At 49.5% G+C, this 27,664-nt stretch overlaps 1 protein-coding gene across 5 annotated transcripts in view; it reads right to left on the bottom strand.

Moving 5' to 3' along the window:
• Window positions 1-27,664, bottom strand: part of BIN1 (bridging integrator 1) — a 68,814-nt gene that overhangs the window by 9,414 nt on the left and 31,736 nt on the right. For 2 of the 5 annotated variants that reach the window (XM_069982396.1, XM_069982398.1), the window contains exons 2-12: window positions 27,087-27,167; window positions 22,141-22,195; window positions 19,318-19,412; window positions 17,340-17,435; window positions 15,758-15,865; window positions 12,179-12,264; window positions 11,033-11,108; window positions 10,572-10,663; window positions 8,555-8,599; window positions 6,735-6,903; window positions 3,810-3,938 (exon numbers count right to left, since the gene is read on the bottom strand). In XM_069982396.1, coding sequence (XP_069838497.1) covers window positions 3,810-3,938; window positions 6,735-6,903; window positions 8,555-8,599; window positions 10,572-10,663; window positions 11,033-11,108; window positions 12,179-12,264; window positions 15,758-15,865; window positions 17,340-17,435; window positions 19,318-19,412; window positions 22,141-22,195; window positions 27,087-27,167 — 1,032 coding nt within the window. The remainder of the gene's footprint in view (window positions 1-3,809; window positions 3,939-6,734; window positions 6,904-8,554; window positions 8,600-10,571; window positions 10,664-11,032; window positions 11,109-12,178; window positions 12,265-15,757; window positions 15,866-17,339; window positions 17,436-19,317; window positions 19,413-22,140; window positions 22,196-27,086; window positions 27,168-27,664) is intronic. The other 3 variants (XM_069982399.1, XM_069982400.1, XM_069982397.1) reach the window with 2 other exon arrangements.

Below are 27,664 nucleotides of genomic sequence, written 5' to 3'. Positions count from 1 at the left end.
GGGGGGAGGGAAATACCCCAGCCAGGTGTCGGGGGGGGGGGGGGGAATAGCCCAGCAGGATGTCTGGGGAGGAGGTAAATACCCTAGCCAAGTCAGACTCCAAACTAGTAGCCAAACAGACCCCACTAAACAGTGAGGCTGAATACCACTCTGTGTGCTACTGCATAGTATCTGACTAATGGTAGGGTCCAAGCCAGTCAGTGTCTAACAGGCAGAGATGTATTTACCACCAATGTGAAGTCCAGAACCTATGGCGGCACCAACCATTGTTAATAATAAAGAATATGTAGAGATATTGTTACAGCTGTTCAGGTAACTGACTGCATAGAGCTCCATACTATAAACCCAATGTTGTGTGCAGCCAAGGTGTAAAGTGTTCCCAGACGCTATAAGACACAGTGGACATGGGTTCTGCTCATGGAGCCAAGCGAGGTGTACGGTTCGAGGATGAGGTCGGTCTGCGAGACAACAAACACAATCGGGGAGGACTGCTTACATTACATAACCTGGCGGCCAATAAGCTTCACATGATTCACTCAGCAGGTGCGTGGGTCCTGCTCAAGGAAAGCTACAACCCCCCAGATTATTAATACAGTATACCCCAAGAGCAGAGACCCGGGTGATTAACCGGCTGGTTACACCACTGTATGGAGCTCATACACCGATGACTATCGCAATGAGATCTTAGAGACTACAGTAGGAACAGAAGAGCAGTGAAGAGACAAGAACACATGCAAGGCGGATTACAGGGTTAGTCGGGTTTCTTACCTCCCAGAGATCCCATGACAGAGGCTGATACGCAGCAAAAATGAAAAGAATAGACACATTTTTATACAGATAGTAAACCTCATCTCCATAAATGTTATCAACCCTTCTGTCTGCCCGACCACTGTCCACCAATCTGCTCAACACCATCCATTACACAGGCCCCACCATGTGTCCATCACACCAATCTGCTCAACACCATCCATTACAAAGGCCCAACCATGTGCCCATCACACCAATCAGCTCAACACCGTCCATTACACAGGCCCCACTATGTGTCCATCACACCAATCTGCTCAACACCATACATTACACAGGCCCCACCATGTGTCCATCACACCAATCTGCTCAACACCATCCATTACAAAGGCCCAACCATGTGTCCACCACACCAATCTGCTCAACACCATCCATTACAAAGGCCCAACCATGTGCCCATCACACCAATCAGCTCAACACCGTCCATTACACAGGCCCCACTATGCGTCCATCACACCAATCTGCTCAACACCATCCATTACACAGGCCCCACTATGTGTCCATCACACCAATCTGCTCAACACCATCCATTACACAGGCCCCACCATGGATCCATCACACAAATCACATCCAGTATACAATCCTCTCATGACTTTATTGTCCTATATTTATCACTTTATCAGCGAAACTCATCTGTCCACTATCCATCCAACCACATATCCATCCATCCATATATTTATCTATCAACATACCCATCCATTGCCTCCTGCATCCACATACCCATCCATCTGTTTGTCATCTAGTGACTGACCCATCCAACCAACCACTAATCCATGCACCCATTATGTGTCTACCCATCAACTTTCCATCATCTATCCATCTATCTACCCATCCATCTACCCATCCATACAGCCATCATCTATCTACCCATCCATACAGCCATCATCTACCCATCCATCATCTATCTACCGATCTACGTATGATCTATCCACCCACCCACCCACCTAATATCCATAAACCTCTCTTTGCTCTGGTTCGGGAGGACAGTACAAACCTGGGAACCACCCGCAGGGGCCACACCAGAACTGGAACCAGGTTTGAGAGGATCAAAGTCCAGATCCAATAAGCTGGGCTCTTCTGCTTGGGGCCACACAGCCTCAAACTTTGCAGCACAAGGAAAAAATGTTAGTAGGAAAGTTAGATAAATGTTAATAAGAGATAAAGACCCTGGAGTTCTCAGGACCTATAGACCTGACTACGACCAAAATCCAACCAGTCCATCCCCTCAACATGCCATAATGGAAGATCATGGGACTGGGGAACCAAGAGCATGCAAAGAGATCACCGGAGATGTTGTAGTACAGTGTAATGCCCTGATACAACTTCTCGGCACAATGTTGAGCCTTCGGATTTCATATACAAGTCAGACGATGATCCATCGGTCACAAGGTCTCATTGACTCTTCTGAATTGTCCATTTTCCCAGTTCCTGGTTTATGGGTCGGGGTTAGATAGTTTGCTGGGACTTCTAGGGTAACCGTAAGGGGCAGTGGGGGGTCCCCTAATGTGCCTTGTGACCGGCTGTGCTTCGGTGCATAGATAGAGCAGCTGTGAGGTTAATGTACAGCATCCACACCAATGCGACCATAAAATCTGCTCTAACTTAGGGCGACGCCATTACCGATATGTAACAAACGTGGTGCAACCAGTACAGCTCTACAGAAGCATCTGAAAACCAATACTGTAAGCCAGTGATGGGGAACCTTCGGCTCTCCTGCTGTTCCGGAGGGCTGAAGATTCCCCATCCCTGCGGTAAGCATAAAAACACATGCACAATAAACAAGCAACAACTACAGCATGCAACAGCTAACACCAGACATGCACAGGATTGGGCCCCAGCGGACAGTGGCTCCTTAAAAGGGACAGACTATAGGGTCCCCTCTTATGTTACCAGAGCACTGTCCATCCCCGCTACAGGGGAGGATCCGAAACTAGTGATGCAGGGACAAGAGGCGTCACCAGGGAACTGACTGAACAATAACCCCGTATCCACATGTCGGCCAATAAGTCAATCCAATCAGACTTCAGCTCTCATTAGTCAGACACAAAAGCTGTGTTGTGATTGGCTGTCAGCTTTTCTCCCACCTGTTGTGGCCAGTGTCCGCTGGGGAGAGCGCAGTGGTCTGCAACCTGGGAGAACATGCTAAGACTTGTAGTTGCAGAAGGATTGCAGGTTGCAGGCCATTGTTTTAAAGGGTAAAAAGGTTATTTTAGTAGAGGTGTCACTTCATCCAGAATCCAGATCCCTGACACTAACCAAAGGCAGACAGATACTCTGATCCTCCAGCGCAGTGACTGGGGAACCCCGGGAGACAGAGACAGCCAATCCGGTCATCACCAGGTATATGCTGGAGAACATACAAGATGCTGAGCAAATCCCCACAATCATCTAATTCAGTTACCTCCCGAGCTGCGTGCAGAAATCTCCCAGTCTACAGGATTGCACGTTCTCCTGCTGCCCCCAACTGGCTAGAGGTTAGTGCTGCCATGGTGGAGTATTGGGGTATGTGCACACTATGGAATCCTGGCAGATAACCCGCCACAAGATTCCGCAGCTTGCCCCTCCTTGCGGTGTGCGCATCTCCACTGCTCCCATAGGCTTCATTCTATGGTTTGCCAGATTCCGCCGTTCGCCTGAAGAATGAACCCTCTTGTTCTTTGGGAGTACAGCGGAATCTGGCAAACCATAGAATGAAGCCTATGGGACATGCGTGCGGCTGCTGGCGGGGGCAAGCTGCAATATCCGCGATGGGTGTTCCATTGGGATTCCGTAGTGTGCACATTATGTAACAGCAGAATAGTGAGTGCAGCTCTGGTGGTAACTATAGTATGAGACTGCTCAGCATTGTGTGTATACTGATGTTCAGCCGGGACACCAGGACTAATAAGAATGAGAGGACACTAGGGATGAATATTCCCTGTCCCCCACTCTTCTCCATGAGTGACACCTCGTGCACTTCTCATGCAATGTTAGTAAGTGGTGGGTGGTGGGCGGCAGCCGCTAACCTGTGAGGGGGTGGTCACACTTATCTCGGGCACAAAATTGTCATCAAACAGACCGATGATGTTCTCCTGCTTGATATCCTTGGAGGGCGTATGTTTTGGAGGTGGCGGTACTGGAGGGCCTTTCCTCAGCTACATGCAAGTAAAATAACAGCAAAGACAATCCACACGACCCCCACCCCAAAAAGAAAGGGGAAAAAACACAAAACATACAAAAAATATAATTAGCAAAAAAAAACAACAACACAGAACCTGAGGATTCATCACTTCAGGTGACAGTCATGTGACCGCTGCCATGGATGAACCTTACAGAGAGCTATCACTTATCACCGTACACAGACAATACAGACACACAGACAGCACAGAGCGAGGACATGGAACGGCTTCATGTCGTGACAGTGTGCCAGCATGAATTAGGCCACAACCACTTACATTGTACTAGGAATGAATTCTAAAGGTTGCAGCTTGTTATGTTGCCCATAGGGGGCAGACATGCGGCGGCTATGCGGTTAATGCCATCATACAGTGTCCCCAACTTGTGGCTCTTCTAGAATGACAAGGCCCACCATGCACCAACAGACACCGGAAGTTGTAGTTTTGCAACATCTGTACAAATGCTAAAAGTTTCGCAACATTATAGTTATGTGACCGATTTGTCAGGGCACGATGGGAGTTGTAGTTCTGCAACAGTTGGAGATCTGCAGCTGCACTAACATAATAGGTGACAGAACTGTGTTTAGAGCAAGTGTCACTCGCTCTTACTGGGGTTTATACACAGAAGGGGGCGACAGTGAGCAAATAGCGCAAAATAAACAGAATCCATGTTTCCTTTGACCCTTTGGCGGTGCTAGGAACGTGGCTGAAATACCAGGTATAATACTTGCTGCTGAGTGACGTATATAGATAGGTATATACTGTGGGTACGAATACAGGTGTCATTTTTCAGTCACCCAGCAGGAGGCACTGCTGTATGACCACAAGTGTCATTTCTCAGTCACCCAGTAGGGGGCACTGCTGTATAAATACAAGTGTCATTTCTCAGTCACCCAGTAGGGGGCACTGCTGTATGACCACAAGTGTCATTTCTCAGTCACCCAGTAGGGGGCACTGCTGTATAAATACAAGTGTCATTTCTCAGTCACCCAGTAGGGGGCACTGCTGTATAAATACAAGTGTCATTTCTTAGTGACCCAGTAGGGGGCACTGCTGTATGATCACAAGTGTCATTTCTCAGTCACCCAGTAGGGGGCACTGCTGTATGATCACAAGTGTCATTTCTCAGTCACCCAGAAGGGGGCATCATCAGCAGTCAGGCTTCAGGCTGACCTAGGTAGCTGCCATCACGGCTGGCCACTATAGCAGAGAGAGGGATTTCTGGAGGTAGATGGAAGCAGCAGAGGGTTCAGCATCAGTGACTGCCTCCAGCCCTGCACAGCTCACCATGGCAGCCGCCCCCTCACCGCCAGGCAACAGACGAAGCTTCAGCTTACTGTTCAGACTAGAAAGCGTAACAGAATAAGGTTAGTAATTATTGCCTGTAACCATCCAGTGCAGTGTCACAGCAGATGGGAACAGTGGCACTCTGCTCTGCTCAATTATATATATTACATATACAATGGGAGTCACTGGGTGATGTATGGCGCTGTATACCTAGGGGACCACCAGGGTATATACCAGGGAATACTCTTAACATATACATCTAATGGCAGCATAAAGCCAGATGTGAACAGAGGCTTACAGTGGATAGATAGAACAGAGGCTTACAGTGGATAGATAGAACAGAGGCTTACAGTGGATAGATAGAACAGAGGCTTACAGTGGATATCAGATAGATAGATAGATAGATAGATAGATAGATAGATAGATAGATAGATAGATAGATAGATAGATAGTAACATTGTATGTACTGTAGTTTCCTGGCTATTGACCCTTTACACCCCTGTCTGCTCTCTAGATCTGGAGACGTCACATACAGATGGAGCTGATCCTCCAGTGATAAGATGATACAGGGACGTCAGGTTGTCCTGGTTTCTCTGTAGATCTCTGGGTAGAGCAGATCCTGGGATCCACCACTCACTATAGTCTACACAATCTCTGCAGATCTCAGCAGAAGATGAGAGGGAAGAGGAGGGATGGCAGTCAGTGACCCGCACAGGGCGAGGAGCGTCAGGAGGAAGAGAAGAGGTCGGAGCTTAAAGAGTCAGAACTTGATTACTGGAGATAATCAAGTGAAATCCTGAAGGTCTACAACCGGGAGAGAAGGGGAAGGCTGCACACGGAGGGACCAGCTATGATCCACAGACAAGGTCACTTACAAGGAGGACACAAGCAGATCATGGTGATGGAGCGGCTACATCTTCCCCATAATAGTGAGGAGTGGCCCATGAGCTGAGACCCCAGAGATTCCCACTACAGAGGCCCTGCTGCTTTATAGACCCCTAAACAAGTTAGAACCAACTCTACATCCACAGTAGACAAGAATGACACAAAGGGGTCTGGGCCTACAGAACATCATGGTGTTCTCAACGTGGGAATCAGTGGGATCCAAACTCGTGGATCCTCCAATGATTTGTCTATAAGACATGGTAGAGGATACAGTGAGGTGGCCATGGACACCAAGATTTAGCCCCTTTAAGTACCAAGTGCTCAGGTCCTACAGCAACATCCAGAGGTCATCACAACAGCCACTGGTGCCGCCAGGGTCATCACAACAGCCACTGGTACCGCCAGAGTCATCACGGCAACCACTGCTTGTCATCAGGACACATGTCCGACCAATGGAGCAGAGGTCAATGTTTTTTTAGGGCAAATATCTGGATGCCTATGGGCAGCTCTATGACTGGATACGTCTTCAAGTTCATCAAATAAGATAAGAATAGGATTAGGAGAGGGTCTCCTGACCGATGGCCCCTTTAGCTCTCGGAGTACCTGAGAAGGTGATTTGGACACAACCACCGACGGGGTGTCCACCAAGGAGGAGGCAGCAGCGGCTGGCTCGGCAGAGTCATGGTTGGTGGTCTTGGGCTCTGTGCTTGCGGCAGGAGGTCCATCAGGGGGGGAGGACGGGGTCTTATTTGCCTTTGCCGGGCTGGAGTCACTATGGAAAGAACACAGACTAGTAAAACAGAGTCCACACTCCTACAGACCCTGGCCCGGGTAATCCACACTCCTACAGACCCCGGCCCGGGTAGTCCACACTCCTACAGACCCCGGCCCGGGTAGTCCACACTCCTACAGACCCCGGCCCGGGTAGTCCACACTCCTACAGACCCCGGCCCGGGCCATTCTAGGAGCCATTTCCTGTTCTTCAGAGGTTACAGAACGTCTCAGCCATGAGATGATCCCTTCAGGGACCCCAGAGGGGAGGACAATAGAAATGTGCCATATAGTGCACACAGTCCCCCCCAGTAAGCTGCTCTAGGGGAGCACGGAGCACCCCTTCTCCCGTGTGGTACCCCAGCGGCTCATAGCCATTTATACTCGGCAGCCATGGCCGGAGAAGCATGCAACAATACAGGAGAAACCGGAAATCAGCATATTACAGGTTATGGCACACAACATAAGTATCTAGACATGGGGCGAGTATGTAAACATGGGGCAAGTATGTAAACATGGGGCAAGTATGTAAACATGGGGCAAGTGGGTAAACATGGGGCAAGTGGAAGTGTTTACCTCTCAATCCTATCATTGGTGTATAAAGGGGGCTATAGGCCTATAAAATATTATATATATAAATAATGGGGGGGGCATCTGGGACAGATCTAGCTCTGAGGTCCAAGAAGTTGTACAGGTGTCTCTCAAACAGCGCCACCCCTGTCCAAAGGTTATATGTGATATTGCGGCTCAGTCCCATAATACCGTTATATATATAGCTCAGTCCCATAATACCGTTATATATAGCTCAGTCCCATAATACCACATTGAACCCACAGGCCGGGGTGAAAGCAGTCAGCCCTCCCTCATACTGTAGCCCCCCGATTGCTTGGGTTATAAATGCTCTCTAGGGGCACTTTGAAGGGGTACTATAGCAAAAAAAATATAGAGATTTGTAATTTACTTCTATTTATAAGTCCCCAGTCTTCCAGTACTTATAAGCTGCTGTATGTCCTGCAGGAAGTGGTGTATTCTCTCTAGTCTGACACAGTGCTCTCTGCTGCCACCTCTGTCCATGTCAGGAACTGTCCAGAGCAGCAGGAAATCCCCATTGAAAACCTCTCCTGCTCTGGACAGTTCCTGACATGGACAGAGGTGGCAGCAGAGAGCAGTGTGTCAGATTGGAGAAAATCCTGCAGGACATACAGCAGCTGATAAGTACCGGTAGACTGGAGAGATACACCATTTCATGCAGGACATACAGCAGCTGATATGTACTGGAAGACTAGAGATTTTTAAATAGAAGTAATTTATAAATCAATATAACTTTCTGACACCAGTTGATTTAAAAGAATTTTGGCCGGAGTACTGCTTTAAAGGGACACTCCATTTGATCTCTTTGGTGCACAGTCTGAGAGATCACCAGGAAGGAGTGACATCATGAGGCGTTGTGCATCTCCGACCTCCTGGGAATCCATCTTGCTGTGTACAGGGATGGCCTGGGCACTGCCACACATCATGCAGACGGGGGGTCGGGTTATGCTCAGACGGTCAGACGCCATATTGTTAGTGGGGATTATTTGGCGCACAGGCCGGTCCGTATCACACACGTTAGATGCACACTCTGCGACTATGCGCCATGCTGCCACCGCTACCTGCTCCTCTTTAGTCTCAGTCGGGAGAAAAGGTTTTCCTTCTTTCTGTTGGGAGGGGCAGGGGGCAATTACTTTACTGATTGGCAAAAGAGTAAGACAATGAAACAAATGATTGCAATAAAATCAGGAAACCACCTAAGGGGGCGGTAGATCACAGCGACCACGACCAACGTCTGCCTGCCTTATATCACAGGGGACCCCCATCAATGACCGCCTGCCTTATATCACAGAGGACCCCCATCAATGACTGACTGCCTTATATCACAGGGGACCCCCATCAATGACTGACTGCCTTATATCACAGGGGACCCCCATCAATGACCGCCTGCCTTATATCACAGAGGACCCCCATCAATGACTGACTGCCTTATATCACAGGGGACCCCCATCAATGACCGCCTGCCTTATATCACAGAGGACCCCCATCAATGACTGACTGCCTTATATCACAGGGGACCCCCATCAATGACCGCCTGCCTTATATCACAGAGGACCCCCATCAATGACCGCCTGCCTTATATCACAGAGGACCCCCATCAATGACTGACTGCCTTATATCACAGGGGACCCCCATCAATGACTGACTGCCTTATATCACAGAGGACCCCCATCAATGACTGACTGCCTTATATCACAGGGGACCCCCATCAATGACTGACTGCCTTATATCACAGAGGACCCCCATCAATGACTGACTGCCTTATATCACAGGGGACCCCCATCAATGACTGACTGCCTTATATCACAGGGGACCCCCATCAATGACCGCCTGCCTTATATCACAGAGGACCCCCATCAATGACTGACTGCCTTATATCACAGGGGACCCACACGCAGCAATGTGATTGGCCGGCAGAGATCACCTGACAGTCACAGCCAGTGATTCCTCCCCCCCCCCCCCCCCCCCCCCCGAGTCTTGTGACCACCACATGGTAAATGTGGCCTCCATAACAGCGCTGATATACTCCTAGTTACAATACAGCAGCAGGGTGACAACTGCAGCCTCACAGCGGCCATACTGGTTTCATCTATTCCTCTGGAAGGTTCTGTGCGTCCGTCCTCTGGGCCGTGTAACGTAAGCTGCATATTAATACTCACGGCTGAATCATCGCCGCTGGCAGCGGGCACCATTGAAGCCCAATGAAAAGAAAAATGTCACCTTGTGGATTGACTTACAGAGAAGAGCGGGCAGCCAGAAGCTGAGACAGACGATACATCAGAATAACCCTCATTTATGCTGTGTGTACACCTTTAAGGGGGTGAGACAGAAGACAGAACCAGAACCCCAACAATAGCTAAAGAGTCAGAAGATGGGGCAAGGTCTCTATAGAAAAGGGTCTCTGTGTCCCTATGACAACACTTCCTGCTGCTGTGCTTGGACAGCTCCCATCATGCCCTGACAGCCCTAAACTACTCCCCAGAGATTACCGAGTCACCTGCTCCCATCAAGGTGATAACACTCTACAATAGCCATGCAGCTCTATGGATTCTCAGAGTATATGACTCTAGACGCTGCACCGGCCAACCCCCCTCCCAAACCGAATCCCCCAGACACTGCACCGGCCAACCGCCCCCCCAAACACTGCACCAGCCACCCCCCCCAAACCAAACCCCCCCAGACGCTGCACCGGACAACCCCCCTCCCAAACCGAACCCCCCCAGACACTGCACCGGCCATAAGCCCCCCCCCCCCCCCCAGACACTGCACCAGCTAACCCCCCCCCCCTAAACACTGCACCGGCCAACCCCCCCCCCCCAAACCGAACCCCCCAGACACTGCAGTGGCCAACCCCCCCGGACACTGCAGTGGCAAACACCCCCCCTCCCCCAAACCAAACCCCCCACACACTGCACCGGCCAACCCTCTCCTAGACGCTGCACCGACCAACCTTCCCAGACGCTGCAACGGCCAACCCTCCCCCCCTTTCTGCACCAGCCAACCATCTACATACTGCACCAACCAACCCTCCCAGACAATTCTGCAGACGCTGCTCCATAAGCCAGAGCCGACACTCACCTAGGCTGGGCTTTCACAGTGAAGGTGTTAGTGGAAGGCTTGCCCTCCTGAGTCTCCAGTGTCTTCATGACATCATTGAGGTTTTGGTGCAGCTGAGAAAATTACAGGAAAAATATCAGAAAATGACAAGTCGCTGAAATAAGCTTTTTTATTGCAAACATTTTTTCTATGGTTTATGAAGAGGTTGTCACTTTTCACCCAATCTCTTGTTATATATTGCAGTTCCCTCACTGTCCACTAGAGCAGGCACTTGCCAGCTGTGCTGTGTAGCTTGGGACAGAGTAAGCAGAGTCATCTCATCATTAAAGGGCAGTGGGGTAATAACAATGCTATTATAATGTGGACACTTCTCTGACCATTACTTCGCCTTCACTGAAGCGGCCATAAGACACAGACCCTGCTGCACAGTATATAGAGTATATAGTAAGGAGTTGGGTCCAGATCTGGGGTGGGGGTCTTACCTTACTCATCTCTTTATGGAAATTCTCCTCCAGCCCAGCGATACTCTGGAATGTGTTGACATAGAAACCAACACGGCTGCCAAACGAAACAAAAACAGTCACTGAATTTCCCCTTAAATCACAAAATCTGAGATTTTATGAGCTCCGGGGCCCTGAAAGCATTCAGACCCCCCCCAAATCCAGCGGCTAGTACATAAAGTGACTCATAAACCCTGTGATCGGCCAGAGTTTATGGCCGTGCTTCTGATTTTACTCATCTGCCGGGGCCAAAAACTTTGATTCTTTCACTTTTTAAAGACTTTCTAGAAATTAAACATAAAAAAAAAACAAAAACGAGGAGGAAAATCTCACAATCGTTTTGCTGCCGGTGACCGAAAATATTCTCACAAAACATTCTCTCGATCAGTGATTCCTAACCTGTGGCAGAACTACAACTCCCAGCATGTCTTGACATCCTGACTGGGGTTACAGAGAGTTTTACAACAGCTGGAAAGTTTGGGATCATCGTTCTATACACCAACCACATTAGATGCATGAGCAAATAGAGGTGACACATCCATCTACTGACAGCAAGAGGAGGTCTGGAGAATGGGGAGGGAGTGATAACCTATAGTGCAGTGTCCCAGTATGCAGTGTCCCAGTATGCAGTGTCCCAGTATGCAGTGTCCCAGTATGCAGTGTCCCAGTATGCAGTGCCCCAGTACCCAGTGCCCCAGTACCCAGTGCCCCAGTGCCCAGTGCCCCAGTACCCATCTACCAGCTGCTGTAGGATAATGGTTGTCGTCATCCTGAGATCACAATCCATGCACAATCCATCCAGACAACAAAGCTACCAAGACCACATACTAGATACACTACTACCCCAGCTGCCCAGCACTACAAGTCCTATCCTCCATTTTCATTGTAAAGGCTTCACAACTATAGACAATGTTCCTACAGAGACGCAAAAGGTAAAATAAGTCTCTGTTCACACATCTTCACTCCACGGCAGAAATCTGCATCAGATCTGATCCATGTGAACAAGGCTGAAAAAATGGCCCCCAGCAAACAGCTCCATATCTCAGCTTCCAGGACCCCTGTGGATATGGAGGAGGGGCAGGGAGAATGTGTAGGCTATAGGCCCGCTCTTGTATCCTCTCTACTTACCTATTCCATAATGAAGGCAACTCCTCCTGGAGGTCGACGTTCATTTCCTCAAACACTTTCTGGGACTTTAGCAGCTCTTCTTCGGCCTACTCAACACAAGAGGAGAGATGTGAGAACACAAAGCAAAAGTAGTGATTACTGTGGGGTGGGGTGGTCTGTTCTTGGTTTCCCCGACCAATCAGCAGCTCCCTTTCCCCTTTCACAGCCTGAGAACCTGCAGCTACATCTCCCCTCTGTCTTCCCTTCTTACAACCTACAGCTACATCTCCCCACCTCCCCCTCACCGATCTTCCCCTCTCACAACCTGCAGCTCCCTCTCCCCTCTCACAGCATGAGAACCTGCAGCTATATCTCCCCTACTCTCTACCCCCAACTCTTCGCCTCTGTCTTCCCCTCTCATAACCTGCAGCTACATCTCCCCTCCTCCCCCTCCTCTTTCTTCCCCTCTCACAACCTGCAGCTACATCTCCCCTCATCCCCCTCACACTCCTCTGCTCCTCCTATACAGACAGGGAAGAGGCTACTGGAAGGGAGGAAGATGCAATTCTCCCTAATAAATATAATGTACGATTATTATGGATTTAAGAATAAATAGTCAGGTATCCTAAGCTCACCACAAATTTCTATTCTGTATTAGAAGTAAAAAAAAAAAAAAAAAAATCCGTAAACCTTACATTATATGAATCAGTATATAGATGATCACACACAGGGGCATGCGTCACACACAGGGGCATGCGTCACACACAGGGGCATGCGTCACACACAGGGGCATGCGTCACAGAGGAATATAGTAGGGGGCTCACAGAGGATTGCTTGTGGTACTAGCATTACACCTATCCTGCAGATGTATCCACCACCAGGGACCACAGGAGGATACAATGTATACACCACCAAGAACCATAGGAGAGGATACTATGTATACCCCATCAGGGACCACAGGAGGATACATGCGTAACCCACCAGTGTCCACAGGAGGATACAATGTATACCCCACCAGGGACCAAAGGAGGATACAATGTATACAACAAAGAACCACAGGAGGATACAATGTATACCCCACCAGGGACCAAAGGAGGATACAATGTATACAACAGGGACCACAGGAGGATACAATGTATACAACAGGGACCACAGGAGGATAGAATGTATACCCCACCAGGGACCAAAGGAGGATACAATGTATACAACAGGGACCACAGGAGGATACAATGTATACAACAGGGACCAAAGGAGGATACAATGTATACAACAGGGACCACAGGAGGATACAATGTATACAACAGGGACCACAGGAGGATACAATGTATACAACAGGGACCACAGGAGGATACAATGTATACAACAGGGACCACAGGAGGATACAATGTATAGAACAGGGACCACAGGAGGATACAATTTTTACAACAGGGACCACGGGAGGATACAATGTATACAACAGGGACCACAGGAGGATACAATGTATACAACAGGGACCACAGGAGGATACAATGTATACAACAGGGACCACAGGAGGATACAATTTTTACAACAGGGACCACGGGAGGACACAACTACATTTAACTACACACAAGACACAATGTAGATGACACTACTGAACACCACAGATACAACTACCGGGAATGTCACCAGAGCACCGCACTCCCTGACAGGACCGGACAACCCAGCGGGCGATATCTAGACAGTTATCAAATTTCAGAGATGTACACATATTTCAGACTAGGGGGAGGAGTCTGTCCTGGTCATGTGACGTGGGCTATAACAGTACAGGTAGCGGAGATCTGCTGTGAGATTAGTGACGGCTTCTATCCAATCACATGAAGCAAATGTAGAGGAGAGCAGAGCCTTTCATTATAGACGATTATTACACAATGCAACCACTAGGGGCGCTGTACCGGGGGGAGAGGGTCTATACCACCTGCTGGACCCATAGGGACACCCCATCCTGATGACTACAACTCCCATCAGGCTCATGTGACATTCCTCTAGCAGAGAGACATACAGAGTGCAGAGGCCTGAGCTCAGTCTGCTCCGCCATCACATCACTGCCATCACCTCAGCCCCCACCATTGCCGCTGCCATCCCACCACCGCCCTCACCCTCACCGCCGCCGCCATCCCACCACCGCCCTCACCGCCGCCGCCATCCCACCACCACCGCCGCCGCCATCCCCACATCACCTCATTTATAAATTAACTGAATGTGAAAAATACATCTTTGATGCTAAAGAATTTGGTTTCCTTTCAATGTCGCCGACGTATACTGTAGAGAAGCCTGTGAGGGGATACGAGTATCCCGCATAGATACACTGCCCCGGTGGACAGTATCACACATATTAGGCTTAGATACAGCAGCCCAGCAAACAGTACCACACATGACAGGCTTAGAGAATCTGGATAATCCCACTCATGTATTGTTGTCGCCCATAGCAACAAGCAACCAATCACAGCTCGGCTAATAAATATGAATGAGCTCTGGTAAAATGAAAGCTGAGCTGTGATTGGTCAGTGGTTGCTATGGGTGACAGAGCTTCCTATGAGGTGGCCTGTGTTTAGCAGCTCGCTGTCCCTGGAGGTGAGGCTATAGTAATGGCGGCTCCTGAGACTGAGCGCAGCTCCGGAGGCACATGGCAGCTCTCTGCTCATGCAGGGTTAGGAGGGATCCAGGGAGTCACCTGGTTTCGGAGTAGGTTAGTCTGGGCAACCAGATGTGCCTGTATTTTCCCCTGGCACCACTGCGGTGCGGCTTTTTCAAGCAACGAGACGGGCTGCAAGCGTTTAACAGAGAGAAACAGACAGAAAGAGACAGAAGAAGAGACTTCAGTACGTGACACTCAGTGAGTAGGTGACCCGCAGCGCCAGGCGACACCATCCTGCGCCACATGCCAAGAAAGAAGCTGTTAGATCCACAGAGACTGCGGAGAACAACGAGAGCCATTATTACAGGTCAGGACCTCCCCACATTGCAGCAGTTTCACTTTACAGCTTTTATTAGATCAAAATCAGTGTTAATTTTCATGCTCAAGACAAAAAGAAGACATTCGGACGTAAAGTGGCGTCCCCTGATCCTGAGTTACATCACATCCCATACTCCAGTCACTGCCGGAGCTGCACTCCAAATTCTGCTGGTGGCCATCATGGTCCTGATAAAGACACAACCCAGACATAAGCAGGGTCCTGGGGTAAAACTGCTCTGTACGGGGGGCCGGGGTAACAGGGCAGCCTGCAGCTGCTGGATCAGCAGGGGACGGTGGGTGGGTGTGAGGTAGAACTGACAGAAAAGTAGCAGAATGGTGAATGCAGCTCTGGAGGTGACCGACCATCAGACATGATGCAATTCATGATCAGGATCAGATAAAGCATTTATTCCTGTACATTATATACAGCTCCGCCTTAGGAAGTGACAATGATGAGAGGAGTAGTAGTGGTATCACCTGATTATCTAGGAGCAGTGTACCCCGATCAGCCATGACATAATCCATTACATCTGAATGGTTGCTATGGGTTACGGCACAGTCATGATATAAGGAACCTGTGTATACCGCCACATGTGTGAGCACCGCAGCGGAGGGCAGGACGCTACCTTGGCGATTTTTGTCTCATCTTTCTTCTTTGCACTTTGTAACGATTCAAAATGATGTCTCGCACTGTCGTAATCTACAAGTTTCCTTCCTCGTTTTGCGATGCGCGACTGAAATAAGAGAAAGAAACGTGAAACAACAAGATGGAGGGAGGATGGAAGGAAGGGAGGGGGGAGGGAGGAGGGGAGGAAGGAAGGAAGGAAGGAAGGAAGAAGAGGCGGGAGAAAGGAAGGGAGGAGATGAGATGTGGGAGGGAGGTAGGAGAGGAGGAAGGAAGGGGGAAGAGGCGGGAGAAAGGAAGGGAGGAGATGAGATGTGGGAGGGAGGGAGGGAGGGAGGAGAGAGGTAGGAGAGGAGGAAGGAAGGGGGAAGAGGCGGGAGAAAGGGAGGAGATGAGATTGGGGGGGGAGGGAGGTAGGTAGGAGAGGAGGAAGAAAGGGGGAAGAGGCAGGAGAAAGGAAGGGAGGAGATGAGATGTGGGAGGGAGGGAGGGAGGAGAGAGGTAGGAGAGGAGGAAGGAAGGGAATAGGCGGGAGAAAGGGAGGAGATGAGATGTGTGGAGGGAGGAGAGGAGAGGAGAGAAGGAGGGAAGGGAGGAGAGGAGAAAGGAAGGAAGGGGGAAGAGGCGGGAGAAAGGAAGGAGATAAGATGTGGGAGGGAGGAGAGGAGGAAGGAAGGGAGGAGAGGAGGAAGGAATGGGGAAGAGGCGGGAGAAAGGAAGGAAGGAAGGAAGGAAGGAGATGAGGAAGGAAGGGGGAAGAGGCAGGAGAAAGGAAGGAGATGAGATGTGGGAGGGAGGAGAGGAGGAAGGAAGGAAGGGGGAAGAGGCGGGAGAAAGGAAGGGAGGAGATGAGGAAGGAAGGGAGGAGGAAGGAAGGGGGAAGAGGCGGGAGAAAGGAAGGAGATGAGATGTGGGAGGGAGGAGAGGCGGGAGAAAGGAAGGGAGGAAGGGAGGAGATGAGGGAGGGAGGACAGGAGGAAGGAAGGGGGGAAGAGGCGGGAGAATGGAAGGAAGGAGATGAGGAAGGAAGGGGGAAGAGGCGGGAGGAAGGGAGGGGATGAGATTCGGGAGGGAGGGAGGAGAGGAGGAAGGAAGGGAGGAGAGGCGGGAGAAAGGAAGGGAGGAGATGAAATGCGGGGGGGAGGGATGGAGGGAGGAGAGGAGAAAGGAAGGGAGGAGAGGAGGAAGGGAGGGAGGGAGGAAGGGAGAAGAGGAGAAGAGAAAGGAGGAATAAGGAGGAGGGTGGCACGGAAAAAAAAGGGGACAGGAAAGGAAAGATGGAGGAGTATGAAGTATTCTGTATATAGTGTATTTTACAGTAGTATTAGGGTATAATTCTATCACATTGGTGAAATATAGATGTATATTTTTCTACACAAGATCAGGAACAGTAAGCTTGTGAATAAAATCATAAACTCATATCTTTTCATGATAATGTGACAACCATAAAGCGTGTTTCTGATGATGCGGCGCCCCCAGGAGGCAGTCCCCGGTAGTGTGGTGGCCGTGTGTACGTCCTTTCCCACCACCAGTATGAATAGGCGTATGTAAGCTGATGACTCTGATACACAGTGGCTGCTTACCTTGATGTCAGGGAACTGGCCCAGGTAGGTGTCCATGGTCAGGAGGGCCTGGTCCACAAGCTTCTGGTGATAGTCCGTCCACAGCAGGTCATTGTTCTACCAAAAACACATTACTTGTATTAGATTTCCTTCACTATACGACAGTCACTGTGAAGGCTACTGCTCTCTGTTATCAGCCACTATCAGACTAAGATGATTGTTTTATGGCCGTCTCTGATCTTTGGCTCCCATAGCAGTAGCAGTGGTCACGATGGGCCCCTCCCTCCCCGGACATTATTTCTATTTCTGATGAGAAAACAGGAGATCTTGTTCTTATAACTTCACATTCCCAGAACACGGTGGAACATTTGGATCCCGCTCACATTGGGATTTTTCCCAGACCGCATGTTTGATTACGAGCTCTGATCTGATAAGACTGCGGCATGCGCGGCATAAAATACGGAAGTGGAGAAATAAATGTCACATGTGACAGACGTTACTCTAGAAATTAAAGTATGTGGCGCGAGTATACACGTACACTCATTGTATACTTTTCATACATAATAGGATTAGATACACCAGCTAACAAACTGTATCACACTTGTAAAGCTTAGCTACAGCAGCTTGGTAGGCAGTATTATACATGTCAGTCTACACTGGCTTAAAAGGGTATTCCACTCAGTCTACACTGGCTTAAAAGGGTATTCCACTCAAACATAACTTTTGATATGTTGCTGCCCATTGTAAGACTAACAATTCCTTCCATACTTGTTATTATCTATTCAGTCTCCTTCCCCCAGTTTTCAGCAGCTGCTTTCTGCTGAAAACACAAAAATCTGTGTGTCAGCTTTTCTCTCTTTCTCCACCTCCTCCCCCTCTCTACTGAGCCAGCTGATGTAAACAAGTCCATGGCAGGCTGTATCTGCAACATTGTAGCTTCTTTGTAATGCTGGGAGGGTTATTCAGAGGTAAAGTCACTGATTATCTTGCTGTGATTAACCCTTCCAGCATTACAAAGAAGATACAGCCTACCAGGGACTTGTTTACATCAGCCGTCTCAGAAGGGAGGGGGGAGGGGGAGACAGAGAGAAAAGCTCACACACAGATTTTTGTGTCTTCAGCAAAAAGCAGCAGCTGAGAACTGGGGGAAGGAGACTGAATAGATAATAACAAGTAATGAAATAATGAAAGGAATTGTTAGTCTCACCATGGGCAGCAACATATCAAAAGTTATGTTAAAGTGGAATACCCCTTTAACAGACAGTATCACACCTGAAAAGTTTAGATATAGGGAGTCAGGTAGTACCACACCTGACTAAGATGCTGAGGCTTAACAAATTGTATCACACCTGAATTAAGACTTCGATACAGCAGATAATACACCTGACTGCTTCTAGGCCTATCACCCGTATCAAATATGATGGGCTTAGATACACTGGTTCAGCATAAAGGTTTGATAACAATAGTGTTAGATACACTCATTAAGGCAGGTAAGGAAATTATATAAACATGATATACTTAGATATGCTGGCTAACAGAAAGTATCACCACCAATGGAGGAGGGGACGGCAGGATTGAGGGGTCAAGGAGGATTTACTATAGTTGCAATAATGTTCCGGGGTCACTGTGCGCCCCCCTGTTCCATTTGTTCTGAGTTCTGTGACTGCATCTGATCCCTCTAACATAGGGAACCCTCAGACAACCTTGTTATGGGGCCCCAGCCTCCTCTAGTTACACGGCCTGGAGAACACGTGTGAATGTAAAGCAGGGGGATGAGACGGATTGCTGAGTAACTATGTCATCCTGTATCTAAGGATAAGAGCAGCTGCCTGGGGCCAAGGCTCCGCAGATGGATGGAGACGCCGATTCTCAACATCAATGGTTGTGGTCACTTAAATCTACAGAGCGACATGAACGAAAGGAGGCAGAAAATGGAAGAAACACAGGAAAATATTCACAGCAAAAGTATAAAGAAGAAATAGCAGAAGAGTGCGTCTACCTCGGCAATCTTATTGGTCTCCTCTCGCCCCGGCCAGTCCGGCTCGTAGATTTCCTGCAGACATTCTGTCAGCTTCTTGGAGGCTTCGTGCATTGCTGCAAAAGAGGTAAAGAAAGGGCTGAAACGGTGCTGCAGATTTGGCCACAAAATAATAACATTATAAAAAACCTGACGATTTGAGAATGAGCCCCGATGTCTGCAGGGACCACAGGACACTTTACATCAGGGGTCCACAACCTGAGGTTGCTGGGAGTGTAGTTTTGCCACATGTAGACAATAATGCTGTATATCAACTAGGGATGGTCCGAACCTGCCGAGGTTCGGGTTCGTATGAACCCGAACGCTCGGCAGCAGATTCCCGATGTCTGCCCGCTCCGTGCAGCGGGCGGATACAGCGGGAGTAACGCCTGGAAAACTGGGATACAGCCTATGGCTATGGCTGTATCCCAGTTTTCCAGGCGGTCCTCCCGCTGGATCCGCCCGCTCCATGGAGCGGGCAGACAGCGGGAACCATTACCGAGGGTTCGGGTTCGTACGAACCCGAACCAAACTCTGTTCGGACCATCCCTTATATCAATAAAAATGGTATTAAGGAGAAATAGAGGGAATTACAATGGACACTGTCACTTTAAAGAAAAAAAAACCTACCCACTACTGCCACCTATTAGAGGCATCATCTCTTCCAGTCATTGCTTAGGCCAGGACCCTTGTCAGGGACCAACAGACTTTATTTCTTATGTAAGTAACTTCAGCTAGCATGCAGAGCTAGACACCTCAGGAGGAAATGATGTCCTCTGAAGATCACCTTGTCCACGCCAGGGATACTTTCAAGAGATACAGGGCAGTATACCTGAGTATGGTACTGACCCCAGCGGGACAAAGCTGCCACTTGCCTACATATCCTGCTGTAACGCATGGCTGTTCTGAAATTTTTCAGCGCAGGAATCTGGGGCCTCATACTACCCTCTTAGGACGGGTATCCTGACACTGTAGGGTATTAGGCGGTCAGATACGCAAGTATGAGTTTCTACTTCTTCTCTTCACTACGCAAAGTACACAGCTAATTCGGAAAGAGCCCTCAAGACAAGTGCCCAAGTGACCCACCTAGCAGCCACAACACCACCAAAGCTACCCCGGACAACGGCAACCCAGACTGCCCTATACCTCAAAAGACATTGCAGAGATTAAGCAGGACAGCACAGGGCGTAAAGTGGAAGGGCAGGGTGAGGGGTTACACAGCTCCCAGTAGGATATCATTCTGCAGCTTGTGTTTTTATTTCCATCTTACTTTGGTACTGAGGACCCCAATGTTATCCCCCCCCCCAGTCACTGATGTCTATACCAAGTGCTGAGGACCCCAATGTTATTACCCCCCCCCAATCTATGATGTCTATACAGAGTGCTGAGGACCCCAATATTATCCCCCTGGTCACTGATGTCTATACCAAGTGCTGAGGACCCCAATATTATCCCCCTGGTCACTGATGTCTATACCAAGTGCTGAGGACCCCAATATTATCCCCCTGGTCACTGATGTCTATACCAAGTGCTGAGGCACAAGATCTATATCCGGCTTCATCACTTCTGCAGGAGGGATCCAGTTACTTGTCAATGATGCAGAGTGAGCAGAGAATAACACAACCATTTAACAAGACAGTCAGCAGATCCAGTCAGGACACCGGCTGATGGGGCTGGAAAAGTGCAACCCAGAAATATGCCGAGAGTAGTTGTCACTTCCCTTCACCCGCTCCTCATACAAAGTAGATTGCGCAGCACATGCTGTGGGGGCCAAACACTAACCATTCATGGCCAATCCTTAAACTGTCTGATCAGTGGGATTCGGATCACTGAGACTCCGCCAGTCAATAGTTTGCTCTAATGGTCTCCTGACCTCACAGCTATATACAGGGTCAGCAGTCTGGAAGCACAGACAGATATATGAGGGGTCCCATGTGTGTCCTGACCTCACAGCTATATACAGGGTCAGCAGTCTGGAAGCACAGACAGATATATGAGGGGTCCCATGTGTCTCCTGACCTCACAGCTATATACAGGGTCAGCAGTCTGGAAGCACAGACAGATATATGGGGGGTCCCATGTGTCTCCTGACCTCACAGCTATATACAGGGTCAGCAGCCTGGAAGCACAGACAGATATATGGGGGGTCCCATGTGTCTCCTGACCTCACAGCTATATACAGGGTCAGCAGTCTGGAAGCACAGACAGATATATGGGGGGTCCCATGTGTCTCCTGACCTCACAGCTATATACAGGGTCAGCAGTCTGGAAGCACAGACAGATATATGACAGGTCCCATGTGTCTTCTGACCTCACAGCTATATACAGGGTCAGCAGTCTGGAAGCACAGACAGATATATGAGGGGTCCCATGTGTCTCCTGACCTCACAGCTATATACAGGGTCAGCAGTCTGGAAGCACATACAGATATATGACAGGTCCCATGTGTCTCCTGACCTCACAGCTATATACAGGGTCAGCAGTCTGGAAGCACAGACAGATATATGACAGGTCCCATGTGTCTCCTGACCTCACAGCTATATACAGGGTCAGCAGTCTGGAAGCACAGACAGATATATGAGGGGTCCCATGTGTGTCCTGACCTCACAGCTATATACAGGGTCAGCAGTCTGGAAGCACAGACAGATATCACCCATCAGGAGCCCGGGAAAGCTGAGTGACAGCCCTGCAGGTGGGGATCTTTTTCCTCCCAGATGTCTGGGTCACGTTCTTCCTCCTCCGGATGTAAATCCATCATTTCTGTAGATGACAGCAGAACGGCCACATCTGGGAGGAATCGCTCACCTTTCACTGACGCCAGATACGTCCTAAGGTCCTTCTGGAGTTTGGAGCCTTCTGTCTGTAAGAGAAGATCGGGGGAGGGGGGAGAGGGGAGCGGAGGTCATTATATACAGTCATCCCAAAATGGAAACAAATGATCACAATGTATCGGGGCTGCACTGCTGTGGGGGATGCGAGACACCCCCCCTGGGCTGCACTGCTATGGCGGGGGATGTGAGACCCCCCCCCCTGGCCTGCACTGCTGTGGGGGATGCGAGACCCCCCCCCCCTGGGCTGCACTACTGTGGCGGGGGATGTGAGACCCCCCCTGGGCTGCACTGCTGTGGGGGATGCGAGACCCCCCCCTGGGCTGCACTGCTATGGCGGGGGATGTGAGACCCCCCCCTGGGCTGCACTGCTGTGGGGGATGCGAGACCCCCCCCCCCCTGGGCTGCACTGCTATGGCGGGGGGATGTGAGACCCCCCCCCTGGGCTGCACTGCTGTGGGGGATGAGAGACCCCCCTGGGCTGCACTGCTGTGGGGGATGCGAGACCCCCCCTGGGCTGCACTGCTGTGGCGGGGGATTTGAGAGCCCCCCTGGGCTGCACTGTTGTGGCGGGGGATGTGAGACCCCCCCCCCCCCCCCCCCCCCTGGGCTGCTCTACTGTGGCAGGGGATGTGAGACCCCCCCCCTGGGCTGCACTGCTGTGGGGGATGTGAGACCCCCCCCCCTGGGCTGCACTGCTGTGGGGGATGTGAGACACCCCCCCCTGGCCTGCACTGCTGTGGCGGGGGATGTGAGACCCCCCCCCCCCCCCCCCTGGGCTGCACTACTGCAGCAGGGGATGTGAGACCCCCCTGGCCTGCACTGCTGTGGCAGGGGATGTGAGGGGGGTCGAGCAGCATCAATGGTTAATGCTGAAGGTATAGGGACGGTTGTATAATGTGAAGCAGCTGCGGGCGGCACATGTGTTTTCTATCTCTAGGTCAGTTCTTATGGGGCATCCCATTCCAATACTAGGTCATCCTTGGGGGGGGGGCTGCCTGGCCCGGAGTCACGCGCTCCATGTGATTGTTCTCCTGTCCCTGATGCCGGCTTTACCGTACAGATAATGAAGGGATAGCGGTCACATCGGAGGAAGCCGCTCATACTACACCAGGATTATACATAGAACATAGTAGGTGGGGGTCCGACTCCACTTATTGGGGGCCGGGGGTTATCATAGACTTGTGAGATGCTAAGGCTATGGGCGGGATGCAATTCTGCAATGTTCTGCAGTCTAGTTGATGCTTTTTGTGTGATCTTCCCAATCTCTATACTTGGCTTCCATCATCTGGACCTGAGCTTGTCTTTCCAGGAATCCAGAATAGTTACTCCAGATCTCTTAAAGGGGTACTCTGGCAAAAATCTTTTTCTTTCCAATTAACCGATGCCAGAAATTTGTATAGATTTGTAATTTATTTCTTTTTAAAAATCTCCAGTCTTCCAGTACCTATCAGCTGCTGTATGTCCTGCAGGAAGTGGTGTATTCTCTCCAGTCTGACATAGTGCTCTGTGCTGCCATCTCTGTCCATGTCAGGAACTGTCCAGAGCAGGAGAGGTTTTCTATGGGGATTTGCTGCTGCTTTGGACAGTTCCTGACATGGACAGAGGTGGCAGCAGAGAGCACTGTGTCAGACTGGAGAGAATACACCACTTCCTGCAGGACATACAGCAGCTGATAAGTACTGGATTGCAGTAGATTTTTTTTAACAGAAGTAAATTACAAATCTGTATAACTTTCTAACACCAGCTGATTTGAAAGAAAGATTTTTGTGGGCGTACACCTTTAAGATTCTGATCTCCTAATCCAAGTGTTGCTGCTCTTGTAACATTGTAAGATCTTCTATTCCACCACGTTCTCACCTCAGCAATGAAAGTCAGTCCCAGCAGGGACCCTGATGTTCAGCAGAGGACCACCCAGACTGCAGGCTACAGCACTCAGTCCTATAGAGATAAAAGGGCACACCGGCACCCATCCTGGACCCCTGGGGTACATGGGGGGGGGGGGTGCCATGTCCGCTGGCCTGCCGTTTTATCTCTATAGGACTGAGTGCTGTGGGACCCCCAGCAATCAGGCACTTGTCACCATCATATGGATAAGGGACAGCTGCCCCTTTAAGGATAATCCCTTTTATCCATCAGTTCTTATTGAGGACATAACCAGTATGACGAGTCCACAATGCACCTGGTGATCCATGGGAACGTACCATAGGGGGCGCTCCTGCACAAGCTACCAGGGGTTGGATGCATCCCTATAACTACTCCCCTGAGTATATGGCGGGACCAGACTGGGGTCATCCCTGATCTCCTACAAGGGATGGGAAGGGGGCCCCGAGATCCAGCAATAGTTGGAGGCATCTATCGGGTTACATCGTCTTCATACAAAATAAGGTCAATGAGGGATCATTATGTGGCAGCTGTATGGAGGATCATTATGGGGCAGCTCCATAGTCACAGCTGCATGGAGGATCATTATGTGGCAGTTGTATGGAGGATCATTATATGGCAACTGTATGGAGGATCATTATGGGGCAGCTCCATAGTCACAGCTGTATGGAGGATCATTATGTGGCAGCTGTATGGAGGATCATTATGGGGCAGTTGTATGGAGGGTCATTATGTGGCAGCTGTATGGAGGATCATTATGTGGCAGCTCCAAAGTCACAGCTGTATGGAGGATCATTATGTGGCAGCTGTATGGAGGATCATTATGTGGCAGCTCCACAGTCACAGCTGTATGGAGCATCATTATTGGGCAGCTCCATAGTCACAGCTGCATGGAGGATCAGTATGTGGCAGCTCCATAGTCACAGCTGTATGGAGGATTATGTGGCAGCTCCATAGTCACAGCTGTATTGAGGATCATTATGTGGCAGCTCCATAGTCACAGCTGTATGGAGGATCAGTATGTGGCAGCTCCATAGTCACAGCTGTATGACCCGAAACGCGCGGCCCATAACACGGTTTACATTTCTTGCTGACTTTTCTGTAATGTAAGGTAAGAGTTTTCCACTGGAGCGTGACTATGGCGTAACCATTGTGAAAGCTGTGCCACATGTGTGTCTTTCCTAGGCCGGGCCCCAACCAACCACACGACCCCAGGACGGCCGCCGCACCATTACACCCCCCTCTCATCCCATGCAGAGGATACAGCCGCCAGATGTTGTCGTGACCCTGAAGTCCTTGCTCAGCATCTCGCCCGTCTTCAGGGCTGAGTCATTTCTATGGTGGAGACTTCTAGGATGAAAACATCCTGCAGGACACATGGCGGCTTCCTGTATGAAGCAATCGTCGCCGCCCTGGCAGTCACACGTCAGCCCGGGCATACAAAGAAACCTGCCCAGCGCTGATCGGGACACTAACCTGTGATGAATGGGACTGTGCAGTCTGACATTACAGCAATGCCAGGTATACAGCAGTGTTTGCCAACTCCGCCATACCTGTCATACTTTGGCCTCTCCCCAGCTCTGACTCTACCTCCATGATACAGGTTCCACCCTGACTTACACACATTAGTGATTGCCTCACACCCCGGCCTCTCGTAGTCTCTGGAGATTGTGAAATATTTCCAGGAAAGTGTCAGGATAAGGGGTGATGGGTGAGAGCCGAGGAAGAACAGAGCAGAATGTGGAAACCGGGCAGCAGGCTGAGGGATTATAGAAGACATCTAGGCCTAGTTCACACACAGCATCCGGTTTATCCCGCGTATTCTATGTTGTCTATGTAGTGTGTGTAGTCTGTGTAGTGTATGTAGCCTATATATTGTATTTACTGTGTGTAGTGTATGTAGCCTATATAGTGTATGTACTGTGTGTAGCCTATGTAGTGTATGAAGTGTATGTAGTGTGTGTACTGTGTGTAGCCTATGTACTGTATGTAGCCTATGTAGTGTATGAAGTGTATGTAGTGTGTGTACTGTGTGTAGCCTATGAAGTGTATGTACTGTGTGTAGTGTATGTAGTGTGTGTACTGTATGTAGCCTATGTAGTGTATGTACTGTGTGTAGCCTATGTAGTGTATGAAGTGTATGTAGTGTATGTAGCCTATATAGTGGATGTACTGTGTGTAGTGTATGAAGTGTATGTAGTGTGTGTAGTGTATGTAGTGTGTGTAGCCTATATAGTGTATGTACTGTGTGTAGTGTATGTAGCCTATATAGTGTATGTACTGTGTGTAGCCTATGTAGTGTACGAAGTGTATGTAAGTATGTAGCCTATTTAGTGTATGTACTGTGTGTAGCCTATGTAGTGTATGAAGTGTATGTAGTGTGTGTAGTGTATGTAGTGTATGAAGTGTATGTACTGTGTGTAGTGTATGTAGTGTATGTAGCCTATATAGTGTATGTACTGTGTGTAGCCTATGTAGTGTATGAAGTGTATGTAAGTATGTAGCCTATTTAGTGTATGTACTGTATGTGTCGGACTGTGTGTAGTTTAAGTACTGTGTGTATAGCTGTTCTGCACCTGAATTAACTTCATTCAATGTGGAAGCAAGCAGAGCTACAGGACAGGTATTGCATGCTCCAAAAAGCGCAGTATGAACAAGTTCTAAGAGTAACCTGCAAGGCACAGGAAAATGCTGAGGTCTCTCCATGATGGAGATTGCTGATCCGCTGAGTTTGCCCATCCGCTGGGTCTGCTGCTGCTGCTATGGATTTGTAGGTTATTTGTCCAGCCCTATCGCTTTATGCTCGGGATTGCTATAGAGGCAGTTTCCTGTTGTCTTTACACACACACACACACACACACACACACACACACACACAACGTTCTTTTCTCTACTTTACTATTGATTACGTACAGAGTGACAGATGCCAAGTGTCCCCCCCACACACACACACACACACAGGTTTCTTCCTCCCGCGCCTCCTTGGCGTTCGCCCTCCTGCCACAGTAAACAATTGCGCGGTGCCATTTTTTGACTCACCAGCTGTTTGTTGAAGTTTTGCACGCATTGCTCAAACTGCTCGTCTTTCGTCTCATCCGCTTTCCCGAGTTTCTGTAGCACCTGGTCAAAGAAAAAAAAGAAAAAAATTCAATCAAATTTTTGTGGCAAAACTACAACTCCCATCTTTCCCCTAAAGCGAAGGACTGTGGTCTAATAGGCAGATGTGAAGAAGAAGTCCAGCTTTACCCCATCACTCAGCATTTGATTCCAATGGCTGGAGAAGATGGATGCAGCACTAAGGCGGCCTGGAAAACATGTACACATCCCCTGCCATAGGCGGTATCCTTATGTTCCAGGCAGCATTAGTGCTGCATCCATATGTCCCAGGCAGCATTAGTGCTGCATCCATATGTCCCAGGCAGCATTAGTGCTGCATCCATATGTCCCAGGCAGCATTAGTGCTGCATCCATATGTTCCAGGCAGCATTAGTGCTGTATCCATTGCAATCAAATGCTGAGTGATCGGACAAACCCAACCTTTGTAGAAGTTCGCTCTTCTCCATTTGAGATCTTTCTATAGCGAAAATGTTTAAGCAGTGGGAATGAGGAGCCCCCGG

This window comes from Dendropsophus ebraccatus, chromosome 9 (genome assembly GCF_027789765.1).
Source record: "Dendropsophus ebraccatus isolate aDenEbr1 chromosome 9, aDenEbr1.pat, whole genome shotgun sequence".
Lineage (NCBI taxonomy): Eukaryota > Metazoa > Chordata > Amphibia > Anura > Hylidae > Dendropsophus > Dendropsophus ebraccatus.
This window is presented reverse-complemented; position numbering and strand designations above follow the sequence as displayed.